Raw genomic sequence first — 25,541 nt, 5'->3', positions numbered from 1 at the left:
AATGGGCGTGGCTTGAGAGTTTAACCAATCACAAGCGTCTCTTTCGTCAGGCAAGGACATAAATAAAGACGACCTGTAAACTGTACAAACTGCTGTCTTGTAAAAAGAGTAACTTAAAGTAAAAACATTTTGACGGATTTTATAAAGACAACTTGTTGGTCCAGTTCTTAAAGCGGCCGCTAAAGGAAGCACAGATTCACTCGAAAGTAAGCGGTAAGCGCCACATTAACTCTTACAAAATGAGGAGTGTGTTATCAACCCTGACATTATTTCTAAATTAGTCGGGAAAGATGCTAACTGTTTGTAAATGCTTTGCGAAACGAAACAGTGTTGTCACATTTTGCCTGTTACTTTTCTCAGCGCTGCTCAGATCAGACCAATCACAATCGTTCGCGATTACAGGAAAGTGACTTATTATGTTATATTATGAAGATTGTTGGAACCGTTTTCTATTTGTCTATCATATAACAATCACTGCCATTTTTTTAAATAAATTATTTATTTAAAAAAATAATAATAAATGAATAATAAATAATAATAAATGTAAAGGTAATATCGGTTTTTAGTCAATAAATGTCTGATGATTTAAACGGGTCTTAATGATGGATTCGGCTTCGTGAGCCTCTAAGCGCCCCTAGAGGAAGACTTGATTGTCACATAAGGAAAAAAATTTGAATAAAGTACTCCCCAATGTGTAAGCACTGCCATAAATACATAAAAAGCGCCTGCGTGGCACCAGAAAATAAATAATAATAAATAAATAAATAATACTGTTCACTGTGCGTCACGACATGATAATTTCAGGCTCTGTGTTGACAGACAGAATGTGTATTTAATATAATATTCATAATGATATTTCTCCAATAAATCATTTTAGGATGGTAACTTTGACCATTAGTTGTAAAACGGAATACTATAACTGTTCTGTAATGCTACAATGTAAATGTAAATTCATAACTTTTGCATATAAGCTATGAACTTTACTTAAGTTATATCCAATACTTTTATTCAATAAGGACACACTAAATTGATCGAAAGTGACAGAAATCATATAAGTGTGAGTTCTGAAGGATCGTGTGACACTGAAGACTTGGAGGAATGATGCTGAAAATTCAGCTTTAAATCACAGGAATAAATTACAGTTTGCAATACATTCAAATCATTTAAAATTATAATAATATTTCACATTACCATTTTTACTGTATTTTTTTTTATTCAGTCCTATCTTATCCCACATTATTCATACAATAGCACATTTTTTCAACTTATTTATACCTTGATTTTTCACAGTAGCCTATATTTTCTGTCTGTCATCCATAAGCTCTTCTTAATAGAGAACCCAGCATTTACTACCTAATCATAAATTAGTGAACAACATTATTACCTGTTTAATATTCAACAATGAAGTCATCTGCTAAAGTTAAAGTCCTGTGAAGTGATCATAAATCTATAAACAGCTGTAAATATAACCAAGAGTGGTTCCTTCAATTGTTTAATGAAACCACAGAGCAAAGTATAATATGCATATTCATGAGTCCAGCAGCTCAGTGCAGGTCTCGTGTGGGTTGAGACTCTCTAGGAGCCAGCAGGGAGTGTTGGTTTTAACGTGCAATCTTTCTGGGAGGGGAAGCTCTGTTTGCAAATGAGTTCTCTAGTGCTTTATCCTGTTCTTCTGTGCTTGTGCCGTGGCTCACGGGGATGAGACGTCTCTTCTAGAAACCATTCCCTTCAAGAAATGGTTGCAAACTGAGTCTGGACTCTTGGAAACCCTCCGTATACAGTTGGACATTTGAGGAAGTTTCACATTAGTTTCAGAATGGTAAGTACAGGAGAAAGCCTGCGCGCTGTTTGTTAGTTAAATGTTTATTTAAATGCTTATTTGTTCAAGGCTTGGACCGGCCTGTTGAGAAGATGTGTGTTCAAACAAATACTGTCAAATATTATATAAAAGATAGTTAACCAACACATGAAATTCAATGTCACAGTTTTTTTTATATAGATAGATAGATAGTTTAAATGATCTAAGGATGTAATATTTCATCATTCTTTCTTGGTATAATGTTTCCAGATCATTTAATGTCCATAAATTACTGTATGTTCACAGGCCTTTTAATGAAAACTATAAATCTAAATGGAAATATAAGTGGAGTTAGTTTTATTGTTTTTGTTTGGTAAGCAAGCTGGAAAACACTGAGATTTTACATTAGTAATGTGTCTGCTAAATGATTAAATGTCAATGTATTGTTTAGTGCAGTGTTGGGGGTGACGCATTAAAGTAACGCAAGTTACGTAATCAGATTACTTTTCCAAGTAACTAGTAAAGTAATGCATTACTTTCAAATGTACAATGAAATATTGTGTATTGACAGCTCATGTTGAAATCAGGAGTGAGCGCAGAGGTACTTCCTTCAGCCTGAAGCTTATTCATTTCTCTTCTCAGTGTGAATGGGCTTATAAAGTTGCCAAAACTAGAATTTCTGGTTCTTTTTGTTTTACAATTAAATAAACAAGCCCAGCCCAGGTGACAAATAGTAACGTAATGCATTACTTCCCATGAAAAGTAACTAAGTAATGCAATTAGTTATTTTCTCATAGTACTATAATGCACTACTCTGTAAAAGTCCCTTTCCCCAGAGCTGGTTATGTGTATTGTTATCAGTGTATCGTTATGTTGGACCCAGTGGTTTCCTCTTGTTCTTCTCTTTATAATGTAGGCTGACTACAACGCCGAACCACAGGCGCCTAGCAAACTCAGCCAAGTTCAGGATCAAGTCAATGATGTTAAAGGCATTCTCGAACTCAACCTCAACCAAATCCTGAAGAGAGGAGATCAGTTAGACGACCTGGTCGTGATAACGGATGACCTTCAGGTCACGGTGAGCCTTTGAACCCCATCAAGATCAAAATGAGCCCAATGTGTAACATTTCTTGACCATGATGATCTTTAAAAGACCTCTAAAGAACATTTAGTGAAAATAACATGGTGCCAGATGATCAACCCAGTCACAAAACATTAGTTTGTTCATGATAACAATCGATTATGTGTGTGATTATCTCGTCTAGGCGGACTCGTTTCAAAAGACGTCCACGCGTGTTGCCAGAAAGATGTGGTGGAGAAACACCAAGATGATGATTATAATTGGAGTGGTTGTGCTTGCCATCATCATTTTAATCATCCTGCTAGCAACACAAGTCATTCCCTCCTAATACAACCCAGACATCCTTTCAGTCATCTGTATTCACTAGAATGAATGACCTCTTTTACTTTGAAAGTACCCTGACACATTTATGTAAAGATAAATTGCTATTTTTGTTATTAATATTGACATTTCTTGTGATATTCTATATAGATCTGGGGAGAATATGTCAGGGGTATGTGTGTGAATGTGTATATATATGCAGATAACACTTTAAAATGTATTGCACAACCTTCACATGCACAAACAATGAACAATACATTTATTACAGTGTGTATTCATCTATGTTGATGTTAGTTAATGAGAATACAGTTATTCATCGTTAGTTCTTGTTAATTATCAGTGCATTATCCAATGTTAAAAAAACACAACTTTAGGTTTGAAGAACGCATCAGTAAATGTTGAAAGATGAAGAATGATAAATGTTGTGGAAGTGTTCATTCTTAGTTAATGTTAACTAATCAACCTCATTGTAAAGTGTTACGCATATGCATTGTGTTTTTTCCTTGTTAGGGTGTTATCCTTATATAAAGGGACAGAAAACAGCACGATTCATTACAACTGAAAAATGTTGCAGGATTTCTTTTTTTTTTTTTGGTATCGTTTCCTTTTGAGACTATAATAACGGTGTTTGACCCAAGTAACACTAAATATGACGTCATTTTTAAGGACAAAGACTTTATGTATAATGCATTATGTGAAAATAGTTTGTTGTCTTTCAATGCATTACACTTTCTGAAGATGTAACAATAGAGAAGTATTAAAACCGTGGTTTTAATTCTTCATGAAATGCCTCAAAGTGCATTTACAAGTTATTAAAACTACTTTTATTGTGCATTATAAAGACTTGTAAAAAGAATTCCTAAAGTGTGCTTGTAGTATTTCTATTATAATGTCCCTTCAGAGACTGGGAATATAATGCACCAGTCAAATCAACTACATTTATGCTGCCATTTTCATTGTTATTTTAAAGCTGGACTGTTGCCCCTTTACTATCATTATATTGAAAACAGCTTAATCTTTTTCTGCTCCACTGAGGGATAAAAAAAAAGCATCTTGGATTGAAATACATGGAGAGTAATCGATGACAGTCTTCATTTTTGGGTGACCTATGACTTCAATCTCTGAAGAAACAACTGGCGTACGTGAGGTTCATACACTTTATTTTTTTCAGATTTTCCAATGGTTTACATGACTCTGTAACAAAATACTGCAATATGAAATGAATATTAAATGGCCTACACTCTGTAAGCAATAAATTAGACCTGTATACACTTCATTTCTAAATGATTTGGCTCTCTATGGTTCATTGTACTCAACACAGCAGGATTACAAACATACACAAGCTTCAACAAATGAACCACAAAAACAAATATTCTTGAGATCATAATGTGAAATAACACTTGAAATCTTCTTTAGTGCGTGTCCTTCAAAGTCATCTCTGATTTTGAAGAACTGGTGAATTCACTGGTGACCAAAGTGTAGCAATGTGTTGCTCAACTCCATTTTTAACAAGTCTGGCCCTCTTGGTTTCTCCTCTCAGGGTCGACTTTCAATTCGCTCGGCCGTCTGAAAAACAAAAAAGAAAACAGTTATGTTTCAGAAAGACCCAAACTCATAAAATGTAAAGGAATCCCAATTCTTTAATAATTTCAATAGGGAGACAAGACATGACTTTGAAATCGAATAATAGCAAATACAATAGTGTTTGATTAAAAACTTGTGGAATCATAACATTTAAATGCGCAACCTTGAATCAATGGAAATTAAAGGACAAAAAGGAGAAGCATTTCAAGCATAACAATAAGACCTTTCCAAGATTTCAAAAGGTTGAAAAAGAGAATCTGTTAGATGAAATTAACACAGCTTTTTCCACCGCTGTCAGTAGAAAAATCACACAATACAAATATAAAAAAGCACTTCTCCAGCGCAGCGGCATCCGAGTACAAACCGGCTTTTAGCTCAAGGATTACAGGATATTACGAGCTACAAATAAAGAAAAGCAAGCATTACAGGTAAGATTAGATTAGAAGTGCATATTAACACTGGAAAGTCCAGAGAAAGCCGTATCCTTCAAAAAGTGAACAGTTAATTTTAATTTCCGGCTCTCGTGTCATATTTTACCATTACTTGATGGTGCCTGGAAGAAATGCCATTACATTATAATATATTATTACATAAGATCCCAAGAGGTTTTAAGAGGGAATAAAAAAGTACACACAAAACAAAACAGAAGATAAAAGCTTGAAGTTTCCTTTTTAAGTTTTTGTTGCTGCAGTTGTTTGATTTTACAATTCGTATACAGGATGTTGGAAGACCATACCAAATGGGAGCATTCGAGAGCGTACGCCTCTCGTACCCTGTCCGCATTGAGCGGGCCTGAGACAATCGGGAAGTCAGCTCATGGCCTGCAAGGAAGTCCCCGCTGGCAGGTACAAACAAGGTATATGTCAGAGTTAGGAGACAACATTCTTCGGCTTTCTTTCCTTGTAATTCCATACTTTCTGGTACCCATTTAGCAGTACTGTACCTGTTAATTTTTACAGTTAAAAACCAAACAAAAAAGGCAAGAAACAGCCAAAAGTCTCTATGTTACCACTACTGTAAAGCACTTCAGGGTGCTGTGAAACTTTAAAGAAAAACAAAAATTAAGCAACGTACATTACAATAAGATCAAATGGTGATTTGGAGACTACAGATGCACACGCGTGAGCTACGCATCAGCATACCTGCATGTTTCTGGTTAATACGGCTTGTAAGTGTTTTGATGGCCGCCTCGCCTCGGGGATTTGCCGTAGCCGCTCTGCTGATCTACAGTAAGGAGCACAAAACACAAACAACGCACACGTCTACGGTTAAACGTGCTGGAAACACGGACGCTCCAGAAAGGCGGAAAACAGAAAACAACCTTAGCGATCTGGGGTTTACAGCCAATTTCAGTGACACTTGTGAGATACTTACGTTAATTGTATTCAAAAATACTGTTTTGTGACAATATGGTGAGAGACACAGATCTGTGGCGTGAATGAATGTTTGAAAACTGTTTATTATTTTCTAAAATATTTTCATTTCTTGCATGGCCTACAGATTTACACGTCCAATGGATTCAAAGGCACTTTGACAGATTTTTTTTTTTGAAGCTAAAACATCCCTTTCTATATTTAGCACCATAGTTATTATAATACATATGTACAGAATAGCTTTGTGCAAGCAAGCCTTCCCTGTAGGACAAAAAGCAACTGCAGCAATGTTCTAGAGGTTTCTCTGGAAGCGTAAGGCGTGTATGATACAAGCATGTGCATTCTGCTCAGATAATTTAGTGCACAACTGTCATAGTCCGGGTCGAGTACCGACAATCCACGATACAATATATCCTTAGTTTTTTCATCTGTGCGTTCACAAACAGTATTACATACTGCTGTAGTCACCATATCCGTAGTAGTTGTTGTAACCCGAGTAATCATAGCCCCCGTATCCACCATAGCCTTGATTGTTGTAGCCATAGTTCCCGTAATTTCCATAACCTTGATTCCAGTAATTTCCGTATCCCTGGTTCCAGTTCTGATTGGGACCTACAACAGACACCGAAAACACATCACTGTTAGTAACAGCTGCTTGGATGCTTTAATGAAAATAGAATGTGGTGTTAAAACAAAAACTAATTCTGAATGAATGAACAAAATTCGAAGGCAATGAAATGTGTAGAAAGTTTTGTGTCGAGACGCACCTCCTCTGCCTCTGGCCCTGACGGCGTACCCTCCTCTGCCCCCCCACTGCTGCTGCTGCTGCTGGTACTGCTCCTTCGACATGGCCACCTTCACCTCACACTGCAGACACACACACAGATCACTACCACAGACTGAATCAACAGATCAAACTGACTGCAGGGAATCCATACTCGTGGGATCAACACTTAAATGACCAAATAAAACTCTTAAATCTCTGCAGTATCCTAAAATGTGTATTCCACACTGTAATTTAGTGCACAAGTCATTTTTGGATAAGATTATCATTACAGTGATCCAAAGATGTGTCCTAAGAGTGAATGAATTAATGAGTCGTAGGTACAATCTGAAACTAATTAATAAAACTTAACTCTAATTAAGTAATTGGTGGCCACATTATGTGTTTTTATTGTCTTATGTCTCGGCAGTTTTTATTAATTGTGAGCAGAAAATATTTGATTTTGATGTTATTTTATCAGAAACTGATGGAGGGAACTCCACTTTTTTTGAGAATAGGCAAATTTTCCGACTCCCTTACCATTTTTGAATTAATTCATCTGATCTCTGGGTCTGGCGGTAGCACTTTTAGCTTAGCTTAGCATAGATCATTGAATCTGTTTAGACCGTTAGCATCTAGCTCAAAAATGACCAAAGAGTTTCATTATCCTTCAGTCTTTGTACACGGTGTAACTACAGAAGAAACAAGTTTTAAATAGGAAAAATATAGAAACTCCTTAGTTATTTTTGAGCGAGATGCTAACGGTGCTAACAGATGCCAGACCCGGAGATCAGCCGAGTTAATAAAAAAAAAAAAATGGTAAAACTCAACTGTTTAACTCTAGAGGAGCTGGAAAATTAGCCTATTTTCAAAAATAGTAGCATGTTCCTTTAAAATAATGAAAGCATCCACTTCATTTGTCCCTTAAGAGCAGGCCATTTGTACATTAAATGTGTGAGTCTCGCTCATTCGCATGTTGAAAAATAAGGTAGAGAGAACGTTTATGATTTACGATTATGACTATTAAGAAACTGTACCTTGCTTAAACCGATGTTGTGGTACTTCTTCTCCATAATTTTCTTTACTGGTTCCTCCTCTTTAAATGTTATAAAACAAAAACCTCGTCTTTTATTCGTTTTATTCTCCATTGGCAGCTCAATGGATTCCACCTGAGGAAAGTATGGACATGTAAGTTATGTAGTGTTTCATCATAGATATGCATATTTATATTACAAACATTATCAATTGTCCACTACCTCTCCGTAGGCGTCAAAGTACTCTCTGATCTTCTCTTCTGGAGTATCTGGGGACAGACCTCCTACAAATATCTTCTTCACAGGCTCTTTGGATTTCATGGCCTTTGCTTTCTTAGGGTCGATGGCTTTTCCATTCAGTTTGTGCTCCTTCTGTGTGATCACCTTTGACGAGGAACAGACACACTTTGAGTTAATCAGTCAGAGCTCTCTTCCACATAACAGCAGCATGCTCCCAACAGGTTTAAAAATCAAGCTCCCAAAATACCTTTTCCACACTTTCAGCGTCTTTAAACAGAACGAATCCAAAACCCCTGGACCGTCCCGTCAGAGGATCCAGCTTTAAGGTGCAGTCGACCACCTCTCCAAATTTAGAGAAGTAATCTTTCAGGTCTTTCTTTGTTGTGTCCCAACTCAAGCCTCCAACGAACATTTTCCTAAAAACAAAAAAAGATTGTGGGGGAAGAGCGATTTATCTTGCCTGAAATCCTTTATATGTACTTGTGATTACAGGCTTTCTGCAAGGTTTATGAAGGAAAATTATTTAAAGGGGTCCCATTATGCTCTTTTACAAGGTCTTGATTTTGTTTTGAGGGTGTACTAGTACACGTTTTTCACATATTTTACATTATACACATCTCTCCCCAGTCTGGCATGAACGGCTCAAAGAGTTCCTGTATATCAAATTAAAAATATGAAATGTATGAAATGAAATACGAAATGTGCTGTGATCGGTTAGCTGGGCCGGTGTGTGCTGTGATCGGTTAGCTGGGCCGCTGTGTGCTGTGATCTCTGATAACACAAATCCTGGAAAATATTTGTTGAAGTCCAAACGAGTAGTTCGTTGTAGTTTTTGAAAAGTGAAAAGGCAAAAATAGCATCCCTTTTTAGACATTTATAAGACCAATGAAAGAAAATTAAAGAGTCAATGTGTTCTCTCAGTGTAAAAGGAGAACACAATGAGATGTACTAGCAGCAAAATTTACCTCCAATCTACATTACTTTAGTGCAAAAACACTGATTTCCTCAAAAACAACACTTCTATCGTACATTTGCATCTCAAGTAAATGTATCTTGACTGGACCATGTTTAGGTGTTAGTATTGGAAAGCAAGACAAAAACACTGTTAATTCTTGTAGTACATTTAATGTCATGGCTCTATGATTTTAAGTATTTTTGCTCCAATTTAAAGGTTTTAATTTAACTTAAAGGAAAATGAAAAGACATTTGAGACCTTCGTTAAAGCCTTGATTAGAAACAGCCAAGACTTGCTTTCATTTTAAAGATTCACATTTCACACCACGTCGTTTAGTACGATTATTTAAAATGAAAATCACAACAACGACACACTTCAAACAAATAACGCCTTTAAATCCACGGAGATTCTCGTCGGAAAAACACGCAGTAAACATTTGACAAGCTTGATTTGAAAGGCAAATGTGTTTGGAAACAGATCAACCTCATGAATTTTCTCATATTTTCTAAGTACTGTGACTACTACATTCACGTATTTGTTTTACAGTTTATCCCTTAAATATGAGCTCCATAATGATAAACAGACACTGATTCACGGTTTATTTTCCTTGTTTGGAAGGAACTAGTCACGCGGAGACGAACAGCCCGCGGGAGATGACTCGACTAACGTTAATAGATTAGTCTCAGGAAACCAAGTCTAAATCCAGACTGATGTTATTTATGTGTGTTAGACTCACCCCTCGTCTTCCTCGTTCTTACTGGCGTCTATTTTGGAGCCCTCCGCCTCTCGGCCTCCATCCTCAGCCGGGATCTCCTCCTCTCCATCATTCTCCTCCATCTTCACCAGCGCCTCCTCGCCCACAAACTGCTCCTCTGACATCCTGGGTCAATTCTCGGCGATAACACAGGCTGTTCGCGTTGTCTTCCTTGAGGAAAGCGTCGTAGGTCAGAACTCGAGCGGTCTGGCTGTAAACCGTGTCGAATTAGACTCGGGATCGGGTTTGTTTTAGTCTGCTTTCAGAATGTCGATGGCAACGGCGTCCATTCACAAAATGGCAGCGCAGCGGAAGTTGCGCGTCATGACGTCAGCGCCTTTAAAAACCGCTGACGCTTATCGGTCGCGTCATAGCGCGAGTAAACACGTTTACATCCAAAAACAGTTATCAATTACACACCACAGGAAAGAGCTACTCATACAAAATGAAAGAAACACAGAACAACCAATTAATTTTTTCCCCAAATTTTAATCCCTTTATCCAAAAACGTTCAGGAAAAGAACTAAAATACAAAATAAAGGACATGTTTTTTTCGTTTTAGTTTTCTGGTCAAGACTTAAGAACACATCAGCACAAAACCTACAGGTTCAATCTGAACAAAGCACGGGATAAGACAAACTTGGAAACAAAACGCCTCGCTATTTACAAGGTTTAGACACTGAATAACGTTTTTTTAATAGTTGTTTAAGGACAGGAATCCTCCGAGGAGCAACGTCGAAGTCAGCCTGCCGACCTACAAGAGAAGATACGCAAGATGAACAACTCTGATTTGGACAGGGTCAGGAAAAAACAACAACAGCACGTCCATGTTTCAGTGTTTAACTTCTTGAGCTGTCGATTTTAAACTAGGAAAACCATCATTAAAGATTAAAGATCATATGTTGGACGGCGTCTTAGATTGACAAAACAGAAAAAGCTTCAGCTCCAGGCGGTTGGTGGACCAATCGAGGAGTGAGCCAAACGTCTTCCCTTTAAACTCAAGATTATAATTTACATTAGCCAATACGATAGTTGGTTTCATCTGTCGAACAGATTTGTCAGCTTTCAATTGCTTGGTAAACCCACTTTACATATGATCTTTAAGAGCTACGCTTTAGGAAAAGCCTCGAGGTGAACCCATTTGAAGTTTCTCTATGGCCTCTAAAGAAAAAGCAAGCATTATGAGAGAGTTTATGCAATTATTTATACAAGGGAGGTGTGATCGAAACCAATGAAATACAAATAATAAACCACTGAAGCTCCACAACTGAAACACAAGAGCACTACAATTGAAAAAAAGAGAAGTTATGAATCACTTTTAGGTTACGTTAATAAAGTCCTGGAAGAAACACATTTGGAACAGTTAACGGAAACCAACAACTTAAGGCAAATGGGGGAATCTCCTTTGCTTTGTGTTTGTTTTACGCTGGTACAGGAAGTTTGAAGAGACCATACCACAGGACAGCGTTTCTCGTGCATGCCGTGCTCTCTGCCCGCTATGTGCGACGCCCAGAGAATGACGTGGTCAGGCGACACACGGCCTGCAATGAAGTCCCCGCTGGCAGGTACAAACAAGGTACAATAATCAGAATTAGGGAAAGAAAGGAAAAATCAGGACTCTGTACCCCTTAGCTGTACTTTACCTGTTAGCATTGCTATCAAGTCTATCATGATCACCTGTTAAAGCAGGAGGAGGAAAAGGAAAACCTACAGAAAAACGCTTACGTTTTTCTCACACGCTAAAAAGGCAAAATGGCTACACAAACGAGAGTGATTAAAGATCTATAGACATGTGGGCTTAGCTTTTTTTTATATGGTGTCTATTGATCTTTAACATTGAGCTCGGGTCCAGAACGCAGCAAAGATGTGACCTTACCATGAACATGAACGTGTTTAGCCACTTTGTCAATACGGCTGGTAGCTGTTCTGATGGGCGCCGCTTTCCCGCGAGGCCTTGCCATAACTGCTCTGTTGACCTTCAAAAATTACAAATATATATATACATACACATATATAGTGGTAAGAGACCAGCGTAGCAGCATTACAGCGATTGCATAAAGCAACCAATGCCTAAATGTGGATAAGAACTACACATAAAGGTTTGGTTGGGAACACATTTATATACTTACAGAGCACTTAAACACTTCTGTATATCCTCTAGCTATCTTTTCAATGTTTCAGAGCAGTTTCATCATTTACAGTGAGATATATACATATATATAATTAAGTGGTATGAATATGAATACACTATCTTTAAAACACAGTTGATTTAAAGTAACATTTTCTATAACTGTATCCTTACTGGTTGAAATAAACGAATCTTCTAAATACATTTGTGCGCTTAACTGTACTGTGACTTGAACTTAGCATAAATAAAATAAATAGCGGTGCAATTTTGCAGCCAAATAATCCCCAATGTAAATTTAGCTTAAACTGAATGGATTACTATAACTAAAGGGATGGAAAACAACAACCACGCATCATGAATCTCAAGACTTGGGTGTCTGAAGGTTAAATGCTCAATAAGAAACTGTGTGTTAAATTACCACTGTAATCATCATAGCCTTGTCCATAGCCGTAATTCGGATAGTTGTATCCTGAATAGTCATAGCCAGAATAGCCGTTGTAGCCCTGGCTGTATCCGTCGCCGTAGCCTCCGTAGTTCTGGCCGTAGTAGTTGTTGTAGCCTTGATTATAGCCCTGGCCCTGTCCTGTTCACAAAGAGTCAGAGGCGCACCTTCAGTCCAGAACTACTGCCATTCACAGTCTGCCAAAGACATCTAGATTTGCAAACCTCTTCCTCGGCCCCTGAAGCCCCCTCGTCCTCCTCCGAAGCCCCGGTCCGCTCGGCCCTGCTGCTGTCTGTACACCTCTTTAGGCTGCGCAACTTTGACCTCACACTAGCAACAAAGATTCACAGCATCACTCACACGAAGGGTTGAGTAAAATATGGATTTACACGCTTATGGTGATAAGTTTTATTAACATCAGCATACCTTCCCCGATCCAATCTGATGGTATCTGTTCTCCAGCAGCTGCTGAACGGGATCCTCCAAAACGTACGTCACGAAGCAGAAACCCCTCCTTTCGTTTGTCTTGGTGTCGATGGGGAGCTCAACGCTTTCAATCTTATGAGAGAAAAACACACAGATTGGGGTTCTACTTCCAAAAAAACAATGTGACTTTAATGTGATTCTTCACTGCAGTTACTCACTTCCCCATATGCGCCGAAGTACTCGCGGATCTGTTCCTCAGACGTGTCCGGACTCAGACCCCCGACGAACACCTTCTTGGGCGGCTCCTTGCCCTTCATGGCTTTGGCTCTCTTGGGATCGATCAGCTTCCCGTCCAGCGTGTGCTCCTTCAGCTCCAGCACCTTATCAACGCTCTCAGCGTCTCTGAAGAGCACGAAGCCGAAGCCCCTGGAGCGGCCCGTCATGGGGTCTGTTTTGATGGTGCAGTCGAGGACCTCTCCGAACTTGGACAGGTAGTCAGTGAGGTCTTTCTTACTGGTGTCCCAACTCAGTCCACCGATGAACATCTTCCTGCACGAAAACAAACAGCACTCAAATCCATGCATTAACATGAAACTGCAGATGATGATATTATACAGACATTCTGTATACTGTATACATTCTGTATCACTGGTGATGCATACACGGAGTACGACCTGACTATCACCTCATTGGTGTGCGCGCGCGTGCATGTATATATACATGTACACAGATAGATGTTTTGTTCATACATGTCACGGAGTTTCAAAAGAGAGATAGACGATAGCTAGTGAGCGAGATGGATTAATAAAGTGCATATTAATAAAGTGTGAGAACACTGTCACGCGAGGTGAACGCGGCGGTAACGCGCTCCGCTCGCCCCGCGCAGGCCTCGCTCCGCACTCACCCGTCGTCCTGCTGGTTTTTACTGGCGTTGATTTTGGAGCCTTCCAGAAACTCGTCGGTGCTGAAGTCACCTTGCTCTTCGGCCTGCATTCTGGAATATGTGTAGTTTGATCCGACGCTTACTATGTAACGGATTATATTACGGTGTTTTCAAAAAGGTCAGAGACTCCGAGACGAATAAAGCGCCGCGTTGATTAAGATGGCGGACAGAGATCAGTGACGAGGGTCGCAGCAGGAGGAAGCGAGTGGGCGGGGCTTGTGCTGTACGGTAATATTCATTATAACATTCATTACGAGAACAACAAAGCTTGAAAATGTACTTCACTCACATTAAGTTTTGACTCAGATAAATAAATAAATAAATATTGCAGTCACGAGCAGATCAAAAAGGGGCCCGTTCCTCTGTAGTCCATAGGACACCAGTGTGCAAGAGGAGTCTAATTTATTTATTTATTTATTCAAATGTAAGTGTAGAATGTTTTGTGTTAGCCCATTATGTTTATTTCAGCGCAACATTTTACTATCTATTAAATAAAATATTTTTTGTCTTTCGTTAAAATATTAATTAATTAATTTAAATCACCATTAATTACTGACAGTCGTTCATTTATTCATAGAGAATTATGTGCTAGTTATTACAGCAACATTCAGAATTTGTCTTGATTTGCGGTTAGGATTTATTTTGAAATAATCACCAACTGACTGTACATCACTGCTAAACTGATTACTCTGACCAGTAAACAGCCCTCTTTGAAATAACAACGACAACAACTATATAAAAAATGAAGAAAATATTTTGTATTCCCTTTCGCTCAAGTAAAAGGTGATTTATCGTATGAAGAACTGTATTTTGTTTAACCAAGTTAAATAAGTAAATAGAGGTTTCACAATAAAACAAGTGCACGAATTAATGAATTTCAGGTAAACATTTTATTTAAATATGCGCACGCGTGTCTTTCTTCTGGACATTGAAGGGACCACGACGCCCAAGGTAAATACAGAGATGACAGAAGAACACGGATTTCATATTGATCATGAATCATTTATCGTGACATATCGTGCATGCAGGACATCTTATTCCCCTACATCCGGGAGAATCTGGAGGAATATCTGTCTGCCCACTGGGAGGATGATGAGTGCAAACAGGACGTGCATCTGCTCAAGAAACAGGTCACTGTATAAAAACATGGACGTAGTGTCCGTGACGTCACCCGTAGACTCCTGAAGTGTGTTTTTGAAGTTAAAGGGATAGTTCAATCAAAAATTATGTAATTAATGACTCACCCTCATGTCGTTCCAAACCAGTAAGACCTCCATTCATCTTAGGAACACAGTTTAAGATATTTTAGATAGAATCCGAGAGCTCTCCCCTCCATTGAAACTGTCCATGTCCATAAAGTAAAGAAAAACATTATCAGAGTAGTCCATGTGACATCAGAGGGTCAGTTAGATTTTTTTTAAGCATCAAAAATACATTTTGGTCCAAAAATAGCAAAAACTACAACTTTATTCAGCATTGTCTTCTCTTCCGGGTCTGTTGTGAGTGTGTTCAAGTGTAGTGATATCCGGTTCACGATTCAATTTAACCGGCTCTTCTTGAACCAGTTCACCAAATCGAACTGAATCGTTTTAAACGGTTCACATCTCCAGTAAGCATTAATCCACAAATTACTTAAGCTGACAATTTTTTTTAATGTGGCTGACACTCCCTCTGAGTTAAAACAAACCAATATACATAAACAGTACAATGACTGAACTGCTGTGAAGAGAGAACTGAAGATGAACACCGAGCCGAGCCAGATAAAGAACGAAAGACTGACTTGTTCTCGAGTCAAGAACTGGTTGCATCAGTTTTCGGATCACCAGTAGTGATGGGAAGTTGGGTTCTTTTCCGCAAACCGGTTCTTCCGGACAGTTCGATTCAATAAACCGGTTGAAGAAAACGGTTCACCGGTTCTTTTGCGCTCGACATAATGACGTCATTGGCGAAGATTGCCCTTGATTCAAGCCTTTGGTTTACCTGCGCTCATAACTTTAGCAAAGAATCAGTTAAAAATCAATCACCAAAAGAATCAGTTCAGTTCAGAAGCTCTGTGTGTCGGTCTGCTTCACGCTGAATCACACATGCACAGTATCATCAGCTCCTCGGTTCACGAATCGGACGCGTCTGACAGAAACAGTTCTTGACTCGTGAATGAGTCAATGTTTTGTTCATTATCTGGCTCAGCTCTGTGTTCATCTTCAGTTCTCTCTTCACATCAGTTCAGTCAGTGTACTGTTTGAGTAAATGAATTACTCCGGTATATTGGTTTGTTTGAACTCAGAGGGAGTGTCAGCCAAATTAAAAAAATTAACAGCTTAAGTCATTTGTGGATTAATGCATATTGTAGACCATTTCAAACGATTCAGTTCGATTTTGGTGAACTGGTTCAAAAAGATCCGGTTACATCGAGTGATTCGTTCGCGAACCGGATATCATTAAACTGCAGTGTTTTAAACTCTCTCACAACAGACACGGAAGAGAAGACAATGATAAATAAAGTCGTAGTTTTTGCTATTTTTGGACCAAAATGTATTTTCGATGGTTCAAAAAATTCTAACTGACCCTCTGATGTCACATGGACTACTTTGATGATGTTTTTCTAACATTTCTGGACGTGGACAGTAGACCGTACACACAGCTTCAATGGAGGGACTGAGAGCTCTCGGACTAAAGCTAAAATATCTTAAACTGTGTTCAGAAGATGAACTGAGGTCTTAAAAAGGTTTATACGTTTTTGGCATGGTTGTTTTGTAAAAAATTCGCATTTTAGAGGCTAAATATCACGTTATTGGTATTGGGGTTGCTTCGAACCGCGGACATGAAAATCTACCGCAGACTTGGCAAAACTGGTTCAGGTGGAGCGGCAGTTACTACACAAGAGCCGTAGTCTACCAACAACTAACACAAATTCGCTTTCAAAATCGACAAAGATTCAACACCGATTTTAAAATAAATTTTGTGTAGATTGTCAGTGAATTATGGTCTGTGCAGTAAATGCCAACCAATGTTGCCAAGTCTGTGGTTGTTTTTCATGTACGCGGGTCGAAGCGATAATACCAATAACGTGATATTTAGACCCTAAAATGCAAATTTTACCAAGGCAACCATGCCAAAAAACTTAAATTTTAACCCCGGAAAGCAATTTTTTATCGGGGAACCTCCTGGAAACGCGATTTTGGACTAGTTTCCATAATCCATAATCTGAACGCACGTGCTGGAGATATATTTCTAATTACAGGAGCGTCTTTACTGATGGGATGTGCATGAAAATCGCGTTCGATTTTTTGCACAGCCCTACATGACGGTGAGTTATTAATGACATAATTTTGCTATTTTGGTGAACTATCCCTTTAACAAGCACATATCAATGCATCATTCGGCATGAGATCATTCAACTCGACCCAGAACCTCAACTACCTTACTAACTATTAATAAGCAACAAATTAGAAGATTGTTTAGAAAAAACTCTCATTTAATAGTGAGTATGTAGTCCCTAATCTAAAGTGTTACCAATTAAATTTATTTCTACATGGGTGGAAAGAAAGCCAAGAAACCGTGATCCCTCCTCAGGAAAAATAAGAAATAAAAGTGTTTGTTTGAAACGGATTCAAAAGTTTAAATGAGTTGATGTAGATCTGCAAGTTTAGATTTTTTACATTTATTTTCTCAGTTGTTTGATGGTCACTTCGACACCAACATCGGTGCCAAAGTAGAAAGTAAGAGCTATGAGAACATCACGGAGAGGATCTAATGCCAACCGGAGGAAATCATGTTCTTAACCGACGTTACACGAGGTGCGTACATGCTTTTCATTGATTAAGACATGCTTGTGCCATAATTACTCAAGGGGATCCTGACTGTGTGATGGTCCATCTTCCCTCACAGAGGCAAAGGCAGCAGAGGAAGCTGGGGTGAACGTGGCTGTCGTCGCTAGACCTGGAAACATGGAGTTAACCGCAGAAGAAAGAAGCCATTATAGAGTCATCACATCTTTCAGCCAGTTAGAACTGAGCAGAAACGTTTGACAGCACAGAGCCGGGGTTTCAGCATCGGATCATGATGAAAAACCAGCGGGTATCATGTGTTGTTATTCCAGGAGACTGAAACGCCAAGCCTCCCAGGTGCTTGTTTTTTACACTGAAGCCCATCTTTGAATTCTCATTCACTTACATTCTCTTTGAATGTTTTATATGAGGTGTTAATGTGCAGCAGCATATGATATATGTCTTTAATCCCCACCTGTGCAGTGATATGAAGTATGATAACCTGCCAACTAGACACAGGTTTAGTGTGATTGTATGTCATGTCAGTCTTATAAACCTCAGGAGCAAATGTTGTTGTAAAATTTTATTCCAAACAGACACATCAAACAAATCACATTTTTTAACACTGAGACACACCAGCACCCGAAAACAGATGTCTGTTTTAGTAACAAAATACAGAATTATGACCAATGTTGGAGATGTTTTACAATATATAATATCAAGTAATGCTGCATAAGCTTCTTTTAAGGTTTTGCAGGACAGGCTCAGAATGAAACGCAGTTATATGAACAGAAAACATCTAAGATTCATTTTTTAGCTGGAATTTGTTTTGGCATTTAAAGTGACAGTTCACCCAAAAAAAAAAAAAAAGAAAAAGAAAACTGTCATCATTACTTAATCTCACGTTGTTCCAAACCTGTATGAGTTTCATACTTCTGTTGAACACAAAAGAAGATACTCTGAAGAATATTGGTAAATAAACCATTGACAATAGCCATTGACTTCCATAGGATTTTATTTTTCTCCATACAATGGAAATTAATGGCTACCAGCAACTGGTTCCCAACATTCTTCAAAATATCTTCTTCAAAAATCTTCATAATATCTTTTTTATGTTTAAAAAAAAGGAAGAAACAACAGGTTTGGAAAAACCTGAGGGTGAGTAAATGATGATATAATTTTAAATTTTTAGGTGAACTGTCCTTTTAAAGGCAGTTTTTTCAAACCTGTATGCCGTGTGAAGATTCTTCAGAAACTCTTAGATCTTCCACAGAAAAATGACAGCATATGGATTTGAAGTGACCAAAACTGTTTCTAAATAGTAAGAGAGTTTTAATTTAAAGGGATAGTTCACCCAAAAAATTAAATTATCCCATAAGTTTCTCACTCTCAAAGCCATCTTAAGTGTATATGACTTTCTTCCTTCAGACGAATACACTCAAGAGTTATATTAAAAAAATCTCTTGCATCTTACAAGCTTTATAATGGAAGTGAATGGGTGTTGAGATTAAATAGTCCAAAATAAGTCCAATAAATTGCATCATCCATCATAAAAAGTGCCTCACATGGCTCTGGTGGTTGAATAAAGGCCTCCTGTAGTGAGTTCATGCTTATTTGTAAGACAAATATCTATATTTAAAACTTTATAAACTCTGTTTTCCGCTAACTGTCGTACAATGAGAAGTGATGGACACTGAGGTGCAACGGAGATAAAAAACCAAAAAGAAAGACTTGTAAAGAAAAGTTTTGGAGGATTTCAATATAAGCCGAGAGGAGACTGGTTTTCCGTTGATAAAGAAACTTTGCTTTCTTTGCTCCTGTAAACATATCTGCAGTTCTCTCGACACTAGTATATTTTCACCGGACCCTAGGATGGATGATGCCACACATATTTCCTATATAGCGCCCGTGTGACAGTTAGTGGAAGCTAAAGATTACGGTTTATAAAATGGTAAATATGGATATTTATCTTACAAAAACACTTTTTTTTTTCAGGAGGCCTTTATTCACGCCCCCCCCCCCCCCCCTCCATAGCCGTGTGAGGCGCTTTTTATTATAGATGGATGCACTTTATTGCACTTCTTTTAGACTATTGACAAAAAAAAAAACATTCACTGCCATTATAAAGAAGAGCCAGGACATTTTTTTTATATATATAACTCTGATTGTAGTCTGAAAGAAGAAAGTCATATACACCTAAGATGGCTTTGAGGGTGAGTAAATGATCATTTAAATGCTAATTTTAATTTTTGGGTGAACTATCCCTTTAATTCAAATGGTGAGGTTTGTAGTGTCCTCTGCATCAAGAAAGCACAGTCCTAATGTTTCTGAAGGATTATCTTGCCAAAAACTGTTCCTGTATTCAGATCCTGAAAGTGTCCTTGTTACGTCACTCATCTGACACATAAACATGGAGCACATCACAGTAAATCATTGTGCATTTCAAGATTTTGTTGCTTTTGCGAAAGCCTATCTAACATTCAGAAGACATACTCATCCGAAGGTCTTTCTATAGAGATTACATTCAGCTGACATGCAGGACTGAGACGTGAGGAGCACTGGAAGGAGTATGAGAGTCCACAGATGCTGAAGAGTGAGACTAGAGCTGATCAGACTGGTACTCGGAGACCTCGGAGAAGCTTTCGGAGAGGCTGAGTGGAGGGTCGTGGTCGTCGCTGCAGACGATCTCGAAATGGTAGTGGCGAAACTCAATGGCAAATGTGCCCAGGTACGTCAGGAAGAACATGACCAGAGCCCACTGAGCGCGGGCCGCATGCATGTGCAGCCGCTGAGCCATCAGAGCAAAATCTGCCATCTACCGTCAAGGCTGAAATATGGAAAACCAATCAAAGCAGAAGAAGATTTTCAAAGAACAAGCAGGGCTGGGTGATGCATTACATACTGTGCATTTACAATTAAATATCTGTATTATTAACTACAATAATAGTTTAAACCAGCCTGAGGTGCTTAGCTTGTTTGTTAAGATTTAAGGGTTTTATAATGGCTGATTATTACCAATAGGATACCAACTAAACCTTTCTAAAAGTAAAGGTAAATATAGATTTTTATTTCTTTGTATTGTTTATATTGCTGTGTACTACTTTAAAGCATGACATAAGATTACTAATAATTATTAATAATAATTAAAAATGTACTTTAAAGTAAAATGTTTAATTTGGCATTATTAAAAGTAAACCCTTTTAACGTGTTTTTATAAATGAAGGTTACTTGTCATGCTTTATTCAAATGGTCAAAAGTATTTTTCTAAATTTAAATTCATCACATAATTGTAGATCGTTTTGACAACAGTGGTTTTGTTTTTAGATATTTCAGTGCAAGATATATAATGCATATAATCAGAAATATTCTGATTATATATATATATATATATATAAGATATTCTGGTGTTATCACCCAGCCCTATAATTTACTTGCAGCTGAAAATACTAGAGTTCATCTTCACGATAATATTTTTTTTTTCTGCACAGTCAACAAAGGCAGTGCTAGCATATATTGTTTTAGTTAAGTGAGCTTACGGTGGAAGGAAGGAGGATACAAAGCAACATGCAGGAAGTCACCGCCCCGGATAACAGGAAGCGAGGGATTCCAGCTCGCCTGCCTTCATTCCTCAGGTTGACCTTTAGGGTCATGAAAGACTGGACCCAGCAGAATAGTGTTCCTAGGCCAAAGGTCATGGACGTGCCAATATTATGCAGCTCCTCGTCATTGGACAGCTTGATCAATAAATATGTTCACAAAACAAATTAAGATTAATTTGTTAAGATTAAAATATATCTAAAAATTGTACAAATGTTACAAAAAAATAAAAAATAAAATAAGTAGTACGATGCTGTGTTTGCAAAATAAATAAATTCATACCTGGAAATTCCCAACTAAAGTCATACCAAAGCAGGACAGAGACAAAGCCACCAGACTGCCGATGTTGAGCCAGGGTTTATTCACCCTCGGCTTCAGCTGCAGATATCGCAGCACTCCCAGAATAAAGCCTACAGCCCAAGAGACCATAATCAATTCTACATTCGGTTCTGTTGTGTACCAAACACATGACATTTACAGGAATAGTTCACCCAAAAATGAAAATTTGCTGAAATTGTTCTCACCCTCAGGCCATCCAAGATGTAGATGAGTTTGTGTCTTCATCAGATTTGAAGAAATGTAGCATTGCATCACTTGTTCACCACTAGATCCTCTGCAGTGAATGGGTGCCGTCAGAATGAGAGTCCAAACAGCTGCTAAAAACATCACAATAATCCACAGCACTCCAGTCCATCAGTTAATGTCTGGTGAAATGAAAAGCTGTGTTTGTAACAAACAAATCCATCCAGATGTTTTAACTTAAAACTGTTGTTACTGGCTAAAATGAGTCCTCTATCCATAATATTGCTTTCTTCAGTGAAAAAGTCATCTGGTCTGAATCAGGAGAGAAATCTGCACAGATCAAGCACCGCTTTTTCACTGGAGGAAGTGTTATTATAGATTATTGACTCGTATTTTGGCAAGAAGCAACAGTTAAAAGTAAAAACGTAGATTTTCTTTCTTTTTTTCTTTTTTTTTTTAGGAACATGCAGCTTTTCATATCTCAAGACATTAACTGATGGGCTGGAGTGCTGTGGATTATTGTGATGTTTTTATCAGCTGTTTGGACTCTCATTCTGACGGCACCCATTCACTGCAGAGCACCCACTGGTGAACAAGTGATGCAATGCTACATTTCTCCAAATCTGATGAAGAAGCAAACTCATCTACATCTTGGATGGACTGAGTACATTTTCAGCACATTTTCTTTTTTTGGTGAACTATTCCTTTAAGAACTAAACAGATGTTCATGTGATGTTGATGAACATTCCAACAATTGCATTAGGCTACATTTTCTGTCCATATGAAAAAAAGATTATATAATCGTTAGTGCTTAGCACTTCCTATTTATAAGAAGACCAAGTCCTCTGATAGGATCTGAGCACCATTCATACCTACAAAGGCTGCCATGTTCATGACTTGACTGAACACGCAGCTGGCAGGTGGAGCATTGCCTGCAATACTAAACAGTAAAGACTGCGCATAAGAACAGTTATCAGGCCGCTAAACGAATCATGCAATTCATAATAAAAGATAAAGGTTTACCTGATATATGGAGGAGATTTTGATTCTGACCTCCTATGTAAGGAAAACAGTTTAAAGAAGGCATAAATATTGATTACTTATATTAAATAATTGGCTTGCAATAGAGGGAAATTTCCTTACTTGTACTCTGAACTGAGTGGGGTGATTTTCTCATCCTCCACAGCAATGAAATACCTGTTTATAATGAAATTATATCATATTTGTCTTAACGGCAGCTTAAATCATTTAAGTAGGCTTTGGATACTCACACAACCCAGAGACCAGCAGCTGTAAAGAAAGAAAACATTACAGGCAGAAACATCCATGGGCTGCACTTCCTCATGTCTCTGTATGAACGTCAATGAAACAACCCTGCAAAAAAACAAATAAACAACAACAACACCACATTCTCAAAAACATCCTACATTTATACTCTAACAAATGAATCACATTCAAAGTGCAAAAGTAGCTGGCCCATATTGTTGGTGGGTCTTATTCTGGACTTAGTTATCCAATAGTTTTCTCCACAGGGATTAAAAAAAAAAAAAAAAAAATCATAGGGAACCACTTCCTAAAAGCTAAAAGTGCTATAGAGTTCCTTTAAAGAGTCATTTTTTAGGCTGCGATACAAATTTAGAACTACAAGAGGAACCCCATTCTCCCTCTTAGATTTTAGATATGTAACTCTACTCTCATATATTTGCTATGAATGGGAATTTACTACTATGGCAAAAGCAGCTTTGAATCATTTTTATGCCATGGAATATTTCCCTATAGGGGAGCCTTGGGAACACACTGTGTTCAATGTCATTGTTTAATCCTTTCCCCAATCTAGGAGACTAAACGAGGGCTAGAGAACCTTTAAATAACTATACAGGTTCAAGTGGTGCTATGTAGCACCTCACCGACCCCAAAGAACAACTGAAGAACCAATTTGTTTTGTGTGTGTGACTTAGGAAATTACTCTAAAGTTCAGTTATTTGCATTTAATGTACATTTAGGCTATAATGAATCTGAATTCAATTGCAATTTATGTAATTAAGTGTCTGAAAACCTTTCATTTCACAGTTAGGTATATTATTCACTGCTGAGCTCTTGCAGGATTTTCATTTCACAGTAACAGTCTCTTCATGGATTATGGGTAGTGAGGTTCCTTATTAGTAATTCAGCTATTACATCCACAATCGTACAGATGAACTGACACAGAAGCATTCATCATCTCTTAAATCTGAAGGTCATAACGGGGATGAGATTTTCACTTCCAGTGTACTCTACTGTTGCACTTTATAGTGAATAAGACAGAAATCAAACAACTGACCAGCCTCGAGATTTCTTGGAGAATATCTGATGTGTCGACGGGGTTTAGTCTATAGAGACAAGACAAAGAGCAGTGCTTTAAATGGCATACTCTGTGCACGAATTGAAATCGTCTATAAAGCATTTATTGTTGATGTGAGAGCAGGTTTATTGATCAGTAAATGTTCATTTATTGATGCTTTGTTGCTGGAGCAGTGGACAGCGCCTTGGTGCTGAAATCAAGAGCATTTCCTTTCCCTGATTTCACATTCACAAATCCAGCTGCAGAGACAGTAGGGAATCGGCAATTAAAGCCGATATCATAGTTTTGATATCCTAATCTTGATATGATGGATTTAGAGCCGATTTTCAATGCAAAATATTTAAAACCGGCCTGTTATAACTGTATTTCTTACGACGCAAAGTAATCAAACGACACCTTAGGACAGACCCAAACAATGACTATGTTCACTCTGAATCGAAACACACATAATTTGTGTGGAATAACACACTGGGCGGCATTCATACGCGATATTTATCTGCAAGGCGGTCAAAAAGCCAGTCCGTATAGCTACTGCCTTCACTATTAAAACTGAATCATATAATAAAAGGCTTAAATCAGCGATGAGTATAAAAACATACCTTGTAGATAGCACACTCTTCTGTGGCGTATAAAACCCGTGTCCTCTTCATTTCATTACGACTCCAGGACAGACGTTGTTTGCATTCGGTTGTGTGTGAGATCTAATGAACGGGTTTGGATTCAAAGTCTCTGTCTGCAGGTCTACGTTTTGGGCTCGACGAACTCGGTCTGATATTTCTCAAACAGACATCGCGCGCCATCGATGTTACGAGCAGTCACGTCCGATTCGCAAACGAGTCGTTCTTTTGAACCGGTTCTTTTTAAAGATTCATACGAACCGATTCGCAAAGCGTTTGGACATCGCTAATCCAGACTACAGGTTGGAAGATACAGCATAGAATAGAATAGAATAGAATAGAATAGAATAGAATAGAATAGAATAGAATAGAATAGAATAGAATAGAATAGAATAGAATAGAACGATTTTCTAAAGTAGTAGATACAACAAAGGAGCTATTATCCTATTAGCCTGAATTAATTGAGTAGGGATATTTTATGCAGCCTATAGGCTACACTGCAAGAAAATATGGGAAAAGTAGGCGTTGTTTCGTTTTACATACGGAATAATTGTGCATAATTACAAGCAATTAACATTAACCCTAAACATATACAGTAGTTAGTATATGTCGTAACTTAATATACAGTATCTAATATTTATCTAATATTTAGTTGTGCATAGTTAAATAAAGTGTGTCCGGAGAAACATAAAAGAAGTAAGAGACTTAAGTCTCCATTTAAACTTAGTTGATACTAGCTGAATAAACTGAGCTCTCATTGATGGTTTTCCTTTCCTATGGATCACTTTTGGTCAGTATTATTTTTCCTTTGTTATTAATTAGTCATTAGTCAGTATCATGTAACGTCATACAGAC

At 37.9% G+C, this 25,541-nt stretch overlaps 4 protein-coding genes and 1 pseudogene across 10 annotated transcripts; 2 read left to right on the top strand and 3 right to left on the bottom strand.

Annotated features, from left to right (window-relative positions):
• The first annotated feature begins 42 nt into the window (after window positions 1-42).
• On the top strand, window positions 43-4,056 carry LOC128021454 (vesicle-associated membrane protein 8-like). Its single transcript, XM_052608681.1, has 3 exons — window positions 43-1,819; window positions 2,715-2,876; window positions 3,064-4,056. Exons 1-3 carry the CDS (start codon window positions 1,817-1,819, stop codon window positions 3,205-3,207), a joined length of 309 nt encoding a protein of 102 aa, XP_052464641.1. The 5' UTR covers window positions 43-1,816; the 3' UTR covers window positions 3,208-4,056.
• A 287-nt stretch (window positions 4,057-4,343) lies between these two features.
• hnrnpd (heterogeneous nuclear ribonucleoprotein D) lies at window positions 4,344-10,236 on the bottom strand. 4 transcript variants are annotated; one of them, XM_052608673.1, is made up of 8 exons: window positions 9,886-10,236; window positions 8,442-8,610; window positions 8,177-8,338; window positions 7,958-8,089; window positions 6,925-7,024; window positions 6,626-6,769; window positions 5,927-6,008; window positions 4,344-5,622 (listed from the first exon to the last, which is right to left on the bottom strand). In XM_052608673.1, exons 1-7 carry the CDS (start codon window positions 10,026-10,028, stop codon window positions 5,941-5,943), a joined length of 918 nt encoding a protein of 305 aa, XP_052464633.1. In that variant the 5' UTR covers window positions 10,029-10,236; the 3' UTR covers window positions 4,344-5,622; window positions 5,927-5,940. The 4 variants fall into 4 exon arrangements, with proteins under 4 accessions (XP_052464633.1, XP_052464634.1, XP_052464631.1 ...); XM_052608674.1 differs by having other exon boundaries at window positions 4,344-4,766; XM_052608671.1 differs by having other exon boundaries at window positions 4,344-6,008; window positions 6,614-6,769.
• A 136-nt stretch (window positions 10,237-10,372) lies between these two features.
• LOC128021451 (heterogeneous nuclear ribonucleoprotein D-like) lies at window positions 10,373-14,027 on the bottom strand. Of its 4 annotated transcripts, XR_008185548.1 has the most exons (8): window positions 13,804-14,027; window positions 13,118-13,448; window positions 12,900-13,031; window positions 12,698-12,803; window positions 12,450-12,614; window positions 11,780-11,879; window positions 11,359-11,461; window positions 10,373-10,657 (listed from the first exon to the last, which is right to left on the bottom strand). XR_008185548.1 is itself a non-coding variant. In XM_052608677.1 (7 exons), exons 1-6 carry the CDS (start codon window positions 13,890-13,892, stop codon window positions 11,809-11,811), a joined length of 894 nt encoding a protein of 297 aa, XP_052464637.1. In that variant the 5' UTR covers window positions 13,893-14,027; the 3' UTR covers window positions 10,373-11,461; window positions 11,780-11,808. The 4 variants fall into 4 exon arrangements, 3 of the variants coding, with proteins under 3 accessions (XP_052464637.1, XP_052464635.1, XP_052464636.1); XM_052608677.1 differs by having other exon boundaries at window positions 10,373-11,461; XM_052608675.1 differs by lacking the exon at window positions 11,359-11,461.
• A 715-nt stretch (window positions 14,028-14,742) lies between these two features.
• LOC128020663 (enolase-phosphatase E1-like) lies at window positions 14,743-18,490 on the top strand (annotated as a pseudogene).
• LOC128021452 (transmembrane protein 150C-like) lies at window positions 18,178-24,921 on the bottom strand. Its single transcript, XM_052608678.1, has 9 exons — window positions 24,669-24,921; window positions 24,049-24,097; window positions 23,000-23,102; window positions 22,872-22,925; window positions 22,752-22,784; window positions 22,601-22,668; window positions 21,489-21,616; window positions 21,166-21,343; window positions 18,178-20,417 (listed from the first exon to the last, which is right to left on the bottom strand). Exons 3-9 carry the CDS (start codon window positions 23,071-23,073, stop codon window positions 20,209-20,211), a joined length of 744 nt encoding a protein of 247 aa, XP_052464638.1. The 5' UTR covers window positions 23,074-23,102; window positions 24,049-24,097; window positions 24,669-24,921; the 3' UTR covers window positions 18,178-20,208.
• Window positions 24,922-25,541: the final 620 nt, after the last annotated feature.

This window comes from Carassius gibelio, chromosome A10 (genome assembly GCF_023724105.1).
Source record: "Carassius gibelio isolate Cgi1373 ecotype wild population from Czech Republic chromosome A10, carGib1.2-hapl.c, whole genome shotgun sequence".
Taxonomy (NCBI): Eukaryota; Metazoa; Chordata; class Actinopteri; order Cypriniformes; family Cyprinidae; genus Carassius; species Carassius gibelio.
The sequence above is the reverse complement of the archived record's forward strand: the minus strand, read 5'-3'. Positions and strand labels throughout refer to the sequence as shown.